At 45.1% G+C, this 9,910-nt stretch overlaps 2 protein-coding genes across 2 annotated transcripts; both read right to left on the bottom strand.

Moving 5' to 3' along the window:
* Positions 1-318: 318 nt before the first annotated feature.
* LOC133170033 (uncharacterized) lies at positions 319-2,484 on the bottom strand. The gene is made up of 11 exons (XM_061302673.1): positions 2,419-2,484; positions 2,108-2,144; positions 1,769-2,021; positions 1,622-1,695; positions 1,460-1,532; positions 1,304-1,370; positions 1,181-1,234; positions 1,033-1,104; positions 816-966; positions 616-703; positions 319-517 (listed from the first exon to the last, which is right to left on the bottom strand). The coding sequence occupies exons 1-11, from the start codon at positions 2,451-2,453 to the stop codon at positions 426-428; spliced, it is 996 nt and encodes a 331-aa protein (XP_061158657.1). The 5' UTR covers positions 2,454-2,484; the 3' UTR covers positions 319-425.
* A 442-nt stretch (positions 2,485-2,926) lies between these two features.
* Positions 2,927-9,895, bottom strand: atp13a1 (ATPase 13A1). Its single transcript, XM_061302540.1, has 25 exons — positions 9,374-9,895; positions 9,049-9,138; positions 8,699-8,962; positions 8,417-8,572; positions 8,278-8,347; positions 8,089-8,195; positions 7,601-7,730; positions 7,456-7,511; positions 7,255-7,381; positions 7,040-7,177; positions 6,848-6,968; positions 6,577-6,734; positions 6,342-6,517; positions 6,166-6,276; positions 5,950-6,075; positions 5,771-5,873; positions 5,116-5,309; positions 4,952-5,048; positions 4,687-4,871; positions 4,463-4,577; positions 4,187-4,383; positions 3,978-4,120; positions 3,791-3,902; positions 3,517-3,660; positions 2,927-3,442 (listed from the first exon to the last, which is right to left on the bottom strand). Exons 1-25 carry the CDS (start codon positions 9,875-9,877, stop codon positions 3,332-3,334), a joined length of 3,735 nt encoding a protein of 1,244 aa, XP_061158524.1. The 5' UTR covers positions 9,878-9,895; the 3' UTR covers positions 2,927-3,331.
* Positions 9,896-9,910: the final 15 nt, after the last annotated feature.

The following is a 9,910-nucleotide window of genomic DNA, read 5'->3' as shown; positions in this document are numbered from 1 at the left end:
TTACATATGGGAATAGCTACCAAAAAAAAATCTCTCTCAAAATTCAATCAAGACAAAAGTCATTCATGTTTTGAATAATCATACCTGAATATTTGCAGATCATAAAACCCTAAAAATGTGCAGTTTTTTGTTTTAACCTACTTGTGTCTTCTGTTTTCAGGAGACTCAAATTTTTTAGGTTTCTTTAGTTTTTTTAAGGAAAAGCATTTGTATTTGTAACGATTTAAGAGACATCCTGCTTTAAAAAAAATGTTTGCAGGACAGGCGCTGCCACCTGCTGGACGCATGTGTGAATTACACCAACGACCGACAAGACTCTTAATATGAACAAGTGTAAAATTTTAGTATTGTACAGTAAAATAAAACATGCGGTACGAAAACAGATATTTGTCTTCCATTATATACAACTCATAAAACCAGTCTATTTAATGTAACTGTGTGCTTGCGGACATAAAAGGTGCACTGATTATGTCCTCAATGACGATGGGAGACAGATCGTGAAATCCTGCTTCGGCCGCTGATAGGGGGGGGGGGGGGGGGAAACGGAGTCGTGTGTTTAGTTACTTCAAGCCTCAAAGATTTAGAATAGCAACAAATAATAATAATAATAATTACCCAATCGGCTGCTGGTCTCTTTCACCACCACTTGTGACAGCTCCTTGACTGACTGAAGCTCTCGTGTGAGCTTACACTGAGCATCCATCTGTGTATTAAAAACAAAATCTACAATTAGACTAAATTAATAAACGTTTAAGGACAATAGAACAGGCTGGAAATGTGTGGTAAAAATAAATAAATAACAACAGTGTACGCACGACAAGAGTTGCCATCGTGCGCAGCGTGGACTGTTGTCTGTGGAGGAGGTCATGGTAGTCAGGTTTACTCCGAATCAACTGGTGCTGTGAAGACTGGACCATACATGTGTGGTCTGATGAGATGGCTTTCTTTTGACCCAGAGCCAGTTTGCTGTGACAAATAGAATAAACCATGAGTAGAAAGTTTAAAAAATGAAAACATATGTCACACACTCACCTTTCTAATTCTTCTGCTTTACTCCGGTGTTTGCGTGCGAGTGCTTCCCATGATTGGCTTTCAGCTTGAATCCTAAAACACAAAAGGCCATAAAAAATAAAGAAATAAATGGGGCATATTTCAATTGTCTTATATAAGACTCGCAAACCTGTCGATAGTATTTTCCATCATCAGAGCAGTCCGCACTCCAAACTCACCAACCCTGAAAGCGAATAGTTTGGTTTGACAATAAAATGTATGAAAGGGGTTGAAGAATAATAAACAGATTTACCTTTCAGTCTGTTGTTCGTTGCTTATGCTTTTGGCCACAGCTTTGCACTTTTTCTTCAAGCTCTTAACTAAAGGAAGAAAAAAAAAAAAGTAATGACAGAGTTTCTGGTAAGAAGTAGAGAATTGGTTATTTTGTGTACCACAGAAAACAGGGCACCTTGTTTCTGAAAAGACTCCTGTGAGGAATTTGGCACCGACTGGAGCGAATTCTGAAGTCTATCTGTGGCCAGCTGGACACAAGAGGGTTTTTTTTAACAGAGAATTTTACATCCTTCATAAATCGAATAACAATTCTGATGTCTTTTGGCTTTGACCTTACCTTCATTGCAGATTCCATCAACATACTCAACCTCTCTTGTTGTGATAAGGATGTGCTGATGCTCTTGCACAAATCTATAGTCGAAAACAAAATGTCACATCAATACTAGTCTGATGAAAATTCTGGTGAGCAATGCATTCGACTCACTTTGATACGGGTTGGCAAGTGCGGACAAGGAGCGCCTTGACAAGGTGGCTCTCCTCCACGATTTCCTCCGAGCAGTGGCGTTTGCAGGCGGACAAGATTCGGGTTCCTTCTTGCTTCCAGACGCCTTTTCCAGCCTATCTGTGTCCAAATGCTCTCCGCCATGGGGGGTCCGTGTTTCAACCCGGGGTGATTTCTGTGGAGGGGCGCCATCTGGAGCACTGGGCGACGAACACCGTTTGGGTGACAGCTTGACCTGAAGTAAATAAAACAACAACTACTTATTAGTTTGTTTCTTAAAGCGGTTATTCACAATCACTGCTTAAACATAGGCCTACGTACGTCGTTTTTGGCTTCCACACCGGCGACAGAACCGCAACTGCAACACAATTTCAAATGACTGTAAACTCAGTTAAATACGTGAAACCTGACAATAAACAGCTCATTTATTAAGTTGAATTAACATTGGCCGACATTTTAATGTGCAGTATGAGTTAGCACGCCCAATTCTAATAACGAGCTACATATTCCGCTCGATATCACGCTTATACTTCAGGTCTAAAGCTTGAAAGATTACAGGTTAGGTTTAGTTATACTTCATCAACACTACAACACAAAGGTTTGGAAATAACAAGAAGTACGAACAAACAAACCTGTCTCGGTCCGTGGACGATGTTTCTTCCGCCATTTTTATTTTTCAAACTGTTTTCTTGACATCGCGCGCCTTACAAGCCACGCCCCTTTACGCAGTGTTGCACTATGGGAAATGCAGTTTCTTCTATGGCGGATGCGCTCTGCACTAGTTATTAGCAAAACAAAAATATTTGCAAATGTAAATGGAATTGACCTCTGATTGGATGAAATGAAAATATACAAGATTTTATCACGCTTTTAGTCTTAGCTTTGGCTTCATTGCACCTAATTACTTATTTTAGTGTTAGTCCCTTTCACTTTGTTGCTTTTTTTGTTTTGAGTAGTAGATCAATTATCGTCAAATAATTTTAGAAAAAAAACATTCCTTGCTATTATGGGCACATCAATACCAATATTCCTTTGGAGATAAATGAAACAAGATGACATTTTTTTTGCCTTCAATGTGTGTCCTCGGAGATGTTCAGACAAATCTGCGATTGAGAAAAACACACACTTTTGACAGGCCTATTTGTTTGTAAGTCTTTTTATAAGTCTGTTAGAGATGTCTTTTCACTTTTTACAAAATCAAGAAGAGTAATCAAAACGGCTCGTTAATTCTCTTGGAGAATGCCCCTCTTGTGTGTCTTGAGTGTCACTCTGCTGGCACAGTCTCGCACTCCTCTCAATACTGCTCTTCGTGGCCTTGTGTGGTTGTGGGGAGGAATAGATGCAGTTTGGCAGTAAAAGAGGAAAAGGAAGAATGCGTAGCTGATGGAAATACGATAAAGGGGGCGGGGTTCGGAGGAGCGCACTGAAGGAGTGGAGTGTACAGCACTGAACCCCCAACACCATCTCACTTCTCTTTCTTCCTTCCCAAAGTCTTCTCTCCCTTTAGAGTACATAAGGACCACGGGTGCTGATGGCAAGAAGAGTTCAAGAAGGCACCCTCAGGGTTCCTCTGCCAAGCAAGAACTGCAGCACACGGTCCACAAATAGAGCGGCAAAAAAGTCCACCACCAGCACCTGGGCAATGATCATTTTGAACTGTGGGGGAGAAATACAGCAGACTGTTATTCCAAAACATCTCATAAAAAAAAAAAATACTTTTGTCAATTCACCTCAGTCGGAATATCAACGAGGGCAAACTGTTCATTGAACTCGGGCGAAGAACCCGAAAGAAGTCCCACAATTGCTAAGCCGGACAAAGCGATGCTCCAAAGAAGTGGTCTATTCTCGGTGAGAGACTCCATGAAGGGGTGACCCTATGCGAGAGGATAAAAATGGAGTCATGGTGTTATACTATAAAAGTAAACAGCAGTACAAGGCTGCATTCTGACGCCAGGCTAAAAATGTGATGAGCTGTCATACACCGAGGAACCCGTATCAAGTTACCTTGTAGTTGATGGCAAATGTGGCCATCTGCATCGCCATGGACATGATATAGACGGTGCTGTTGATTAGACTGGGTTCAAACTCTTTGTACAGATCCACAAACTGATCTTCTCTGTAAAATAAAAAATAGAGAGAAAGGCAACGTTTTAGCTTGAAAAGCAGAAGCCAAGCAGTTTCCACTTCTTACCTCGGCGGACTTCTGCTCTGCGCCTCTTTGTAAAGAAAGACCAGACTGCAAAAGTGGACAGCAAATTGCAGCAGCACCGTCAACACGGTATAAAGATTGAAGATGTTGGGTAAGGGCCGCTCCCGGGACAACGTTTTCAGCGGCTGAAGGGAGGAAAAAGACATCAGCGGCATTGCATGGGTGTGTATTTCCTGAATCTAAATTCAAACCTTTGAGCGAGAGATGAAGAGGAAGCATCCGGCCAACAGCAGACCCTGCAGGGTCGCCTGGAAATCGCTAAACTTGACGCCCTCCAGGTAGAGCACAGACTGGCTGTAGGCGAGCACCAAGGCATTGAGAGCGAGGATCTTAAACATCTGTAGCGTTGTTACCAGAGTGCAACGGCCTTGTTTGATGACATGACAGACTGGACAGAGAGCGAGGAAAGGAAGCCATTTTCGGCGCGGAAGCAGACTCAACCGTCTGTTGGGATGTTTGTTACTCACTGCACTGAATGGAGGACAGTTTGGAGGTGAAAGGGGCGGCGATGGAGGCGTCTCCCAGTTTGACAATTTGGACCTGATCTTCTTCAAGTTCCCGTAAGACTTGACTTATCCTCTCCTATAACAACAACAACACTATTATCCAAAAATCAATAACAAAATAAAGCCACACTTTGAGATGGGGGAAAAAAAAAATGTATCACAAGGGCGATGAAATTTAAGGACACCTTTTGTGCTGCCAGTTGTTCCTCTCTTTGCGCCATCATCCTCTGCCGGGCACCTCTGGACGTCGGCTTGCCTCCTGTGTTGACAGGTAGCGAAGGTCGAATGTCAACGGCGGGCGCCTCCTTCTCTTTCCCTCGTTTCCTTTTTTCCGGCATGCGCTCAGGGGCGTTGGCTAGTAAAGCTACACCTGTGTAAGATAAAAAAAGACAGCGATATACTTTTAATGACAGCCAGTCTAATACGGTCACGTATTGTGGACATTCGTACCTATGTGGGCGTGTTTGAGAGCGCCGACATCGTTTGTACCGTCGCCGCACATCAGCGTTACGTAACCCAGCCCCTTGAGACTGGTGACGACAAATTCCTGCGGACGTACAATTTCTCACGTTATTCCAATTGATCTCAACCTAATTGCGTGCCCTCGGTCTTACCTTCTGTTTTGGGCTGACTCGTGCAAACACTTGTACGTGAGGCAAGAGGGCGTGCAGGAGTCGGGGGTCACAGCACAGTCTGGCCAGCCCCTCCCCGGTTACGCACAGGTCGTACTGGTGCACAAAGGAAGAGACGGAGGGAGGCGGAAGGGGTACGTGCAACGTGCCGTCGATGGACTCCCACTGCCATCCGCCTAGGTAACACATAACATGTCATATGATGTTTGTATTTTGACGAACTACAAAGATTTTCTCGACACGGCTTCTTCGGCTTCCAAACGTCCGCTAGCTTCATGCTAACACATCACGTGAAACACAATAGACAGGCTAACGGATAGCATCGATTTTGCAGTATCTTCAAACACAAATGGTGTAATAATTTATCGCGAAAGAGGAAAAATGAGTTCTATTACTGCAGCTTTGCTGGGATGTGCTTCCTCATTTCATAGGTGTGCGCCACACCGCCCCTTGAAGGCCAAAGTGTGAACAGCAGTTGCATCACAAACAGCATTTGATTGTGTATAGTGTTAAATTTGAGTTGGATTTATGCCATGTTTAATATAAGTTTGCATTTCTGAATAATATCCTTAAAACCGCAATGCTGAAAACGATCATGTCTCAGAATGTAGTGGCTGTTAACTGCATTAATTCCTACCGTGGGCCGACTGCAATATAAGTGTTTGTTCCTTTTGGAGGAAGTGGAGCTCTTTGGCCACATGGCACGCCGTTAAAGGGTTGTCCCCTGTGATCATCACCACCTGAAAGCACAGGAAGAACGATCCTCAGTTCCGGAACAATAGTAGCGAGGAGTCGTGTGAACTTTGGATGAGTTACATGATGAGATGCTTCCTGGATCTCTCTGATGACCGCTTTGCTGTCGCTCTTTAGGGGGCAGGTCACCACCATGAAGCCGACAAAGTTCAAGTCACACTCTAAGGAATTGCGGTTCATCTCCCGGACCTAGAAGGAGAGAAAAAATAAAGGTCTAAACATTTTTAAACCAAACATACGATACATTCTGGACTTTTTCAGGAGAGAGACAGAACAAACCTGTTGATGACTGAGATGTCTCATCTCTTTGTAACCTAACGCAAGCACTCTCGCTCCTTCCCGGGAGATCTCCTTGTGCACCTTATCGTAACTCTCAGGACGCTCGGAAAACTACAACCAGGAAAAATCTTTTTAGAAGAACTCAGCTACACAATTGAGACAAATCTCACACGTACCATCGCTTTGAGTGTCTCTGGAGCGCCTTTAACAGTAGAGATGTAGGAGAGTTCAGTGGACCCCAGCTTCTCGTAGGAGGCCAGAACTGACATCCTCTTGAGAGCGCTGGCAAAATGGAAGCGCTGATGGATCTTGAGGCCTTGCGTCTTGATGCTACGTGGGAAAACCTTTTCGTCTGGTTGGGGAGATAATCATCAGCCGAGCACTTCATTGAAGTCCTTATAAAAATTTCACCTTTAGTGAGGCTCCAATCAGCTGCGGTCAACATGGCCTTCTCCAGTGGATCTCCAACCAGTTGACCGTCATCGAGAGTGACCAGCGAGTGGCAGGTCGCCACGACCCGATGTGTCTCCACTGGGATCTCCGATACGGGCATCACCTCTTTCCCCTCCCTGTTCAGTGGATACAAATAAAAAAAAAATACAACACAGGAGGGAACTCGGTGACGCAACCCAGATTTTGAAGACGACTTCCACACACGTATAATAAAGACGGAGACTTTTACCTGAGACCTGCAACTCCTCGCACCACCAGACTATCGCTAGTCAGTGTTCCCGTTTTGTCAAAGCAGCAGACCTCCACTTTCCCCGCGAAAGGAATCCTGAAGGGCTCGGTACAGAAAACATCTAAGCGAAAGCAAAAAATGAAAATGAGCCGCTGCAAGTGTGAGAAGGAGTGTAAATGAAAACTTGCTTACAAAGTTTGGCTAAGGCAATAAGCGATGTGTTCACAGCCAAAGAAAGCTCGATGGGAAGTTCCGGTGGAACCACCGAGGTGAGAATTAAGGTGCACTCCAGGAAGAGCTTGTAACGGTTCCTGCTGAGGTCCTTGGTCCCTGAAGCAAGACAGATGACAGGCCAGATACTACGTAATCCACTCAGACAGAATAAATCGAGATTCTTTCAACCTCACCTTCCACCCACACGTAGGCAGCGGCTGCAATGGCGAACACCAGGAGGAAGAGGATGAAGATGAAGGTCTCCAGGTTGTTTGCCGTGACCCTCTTCACACCAAAGAGGATGGTGCGCAGAAGTTTACCCTGCGAGCGAGCGTGACACCAGATTAAATTCACCACCAACTCTAACCAGCACTCCCCATGAAGAGGAAACGCACCTGAGAGGTGTAGAATCCGGTCCGCAGTACGTAGGCCACGCAACCGTTGTCTACGGCTGCGCATGCCAACGAGAAGATACACAAAGGTGAGATGAAATGACTCGACAACTTTTATTTACAACCGGAGCTAAACTTCTTCACTTACGTTTGAGTCCAGCACTGGCCTTTAAAGGAGGGCTGTGCTGAACCACTTTGGTCCCGCCGGAGATGACGTGGAGCCGAGAGTCCGCTTGAAGGTCAAGGATTTGACCGGGGTCCAAGTCTTCTACTGGCTCCTGAACAAAGCCCCCCAAATGTCAGCAGTTATTGCAATATCAACCAAATAAACACCTTCCATTCTTTTCACAACACGAATTTGCTAATCATTCTGGGAGTACAAATTAATCCATCTTGTGATTTATTAGTTAAGAAAAATGATGACAAAACCATATTAAAAAAAAAAAAAAAAACTGAAGCAATATCATGTAATTTGTTCCACACTTAATAATAACAAACATTTTATAGAGATCAACTACAGTTTAAAATAATTTACGTGAAATATATTTTAAAAAAACTCATTCGACGGTTGAATGAGCTCATCCTCCAATTTGTCCCCCCCCCCCCCCCCCCCCAAGAACTTTGTCATCTTCTCACCTTCATTTGAGGCACAGACTCTCCAGTCAGCATAGCCTCATCCACGATGCAACGACCGCGGAGTAGCAGCACATCGCACGGTACCAGGTTGTCCTGTGGGGAACGTCCTGGAACCCGAACCAATTCGCATCAACTGTCCACTCGGGTTCAGAGAAGTGCTGACAGCGGGAAAACAGGTCGGCCGCTTACCGATGGAGACAAGGTCACCTGGGACGAGCTCGTCACTCGAAATGGGCCTCCATTTACGGTTCCTATAAACCTGCCAGAAGGACCCAAGGTTAAACTGGAACAGTTTGTAGATATTAGGTAGCTTGGATGGAAAGCCAACCTGGATCATGTACGGCTTGTTCCCCATGCGCCGGATTTCGGACATGTTCCTCATTTGCTGCTGGACAAGCGAGGCCTCGAATGCCACCAGCATGAAAAGCGTGAACACGCTGTAGTACCAGTACTCGTCCAGACACCACAACCCCACACAGAACACCTGAGGGATGGAGAAACCGGTTTAAGTAAACATGAACAGTTATTATCATATCAAAATAAAAAGCAACGGTCATTTTATTTACATGTGCTTCATGTAACCAAAACACCTAAAAACATTCCCACAAACCTGGAAGACAAAAAATGGGGCCGTAGCCCTCTCCCGAAATAGTTCCAAGAAATCAGGAACCATCATTTCAGCGCGATTGGTGCCATAGCGCTTCTCAGCCGATTTGAGATCAGCTTCCTCCTGGTAGCCACGCCACAACTGGAAGTAGCCCATCGGGTTGTTGATGGGGAACGCGATGGGAAAAAAGCATTTTTTTTCTTTGTGGTCAAAAGTGTAGCGGATTTTCTGAAACTCAAATGACAGTGTCTTGTCTCCATTTTCATCCTGTGGAGGAGGAAAAAAATGAAAATGCTTACAAATGTAACACAGAAGAAAACTAGGAACTAACTGGAGTCCAGGTCCATACTGACCTGGTCCCTTTGTAGTGTCACAAGCTCAGCAGAACCGTTATTGGGGGTGGGCACAACCTTTGCTAGTGTCGCCTTATTTGGGTCCAATTCCTGTTGGTGAACATTATTTTTGGAATCTTAAGATTTTACATTGTACTTTGTAATAGTAATGATAACAAATTTCAAATATATGTGTAATAACATTTCAGAGGTAGAAGGGGACTTCTACTCTGATCTTTTTGATGGATGCTGATCGACTGTGATCTCCATGAAGATGACAGCGCTGTCATTGGAATATTCAAGATTCAAGAGTTTTGATCATTTTAGTGTTTTTGCTTCTGTTTACCTTTGAACAAGTGAGCCAACAGTGGGCGTGCACGGACCAATAACCGGACAGTGCCGTGAGGACGTGCGCGATTCCGATGGCAGCCAGAGCCAGGAGGCCTGCTTCCGGATACTCCGAAGCACCGTACACCCCCAGCCACACGTACAGCCATCCCGGATAGAGGACCGTCAGGAACGGGAGGACGGTGCCGTGTAAAAGCCGCGGCCTTCGCCTGTACAGTGTTACTGAGCTCACCAGCTCGTCGCCGGTGCCATTATCATGCTGGTTGTGGCTCACAGAGGGGGCCGTCGGTAGCTCTCCCGGTCCACCGACGCCGTCCGCGGTCATTTTGTCCTCTTTTTTGGCGTCGTTCATTGTACTCTGCTCACCCCCTGGCCCCCCTCTGTTATCCACCGCCTCCCCGTCGTGTTGATACCGGTAAAAACGCAATTGTACCCGCGGAACGTTCCTCGGTGATACCAGTCTCTCTCTATGGTCCCTCTTCATCAACCATCGTTTCCGCATACGTCAGCGCGTAAGATGCGCACGCATACCTTG

Source organism: Syngnathus typhle, linkage group LG17 (assembly GCF_033458585.1).
Source record: "Syngnathus typhle isolate RoL2023-S1 ecotype Sweden linkage group LG17, RoL_Styp_1.0, whole genome shotgun sequence".
NCBI lineage: Eukaryota > Metazoa > Chordata > Actinopteri > Syngnathiformes > Syngnathidae > Syngnathus > Syngnathus typhle.
Note: the sequence above shows the minus strand (reverse complement) of the source record. Positions and strands in the feature narration are given on the sequence as shown.

Excerpts from the sequence above, each read along its gene's own strand:
- atp13a1 (XM_061302540.1), bottom strand. The coding sequence starts at position 9,877 with ATGCGGAAACGATGGTTGATGAAGAGGGACCATAGAGAGAGACTGGTA. Across the intron at positions 7,382-7,455 it reads CCGGATTCTACACCTCTCAG|GGTAAACTTCTGCGCACCAT; the intron begins GTGCGTTTCCTC and ends GCTCGCTCGCAG. Across the intron at positions 5,310-5,770 it reads TATATTGCAGTCGGCCCACG|GCGGATGGCAGTGGGAGTCC; the intron begins GTAGGAATTAAT and ends TGTGTTACCTAG.
- LOC133170033 (XM_061302673.1), bottom strand. The coding sequence starts at position 2,453 with ATGGCGGAAGAAACATCGTCCACGGACCGAGACAG. Across the intron at positions 1,235-1,303 it reads AACGAACAACAGACTGAAAG|GGTTGGTGAGTTTGGAGTGC; the intron begins GTAAATCTGTTT and ends ATTCGCTTTCAG. Across the intron at positions 967-1,032 it reads AAAGCAGAAGAATTAGAAAG|CAAACTGGCTCTGGGTCAAA; the intron begins GTGAGTGTGTGA and ends TATTTGTCACAG.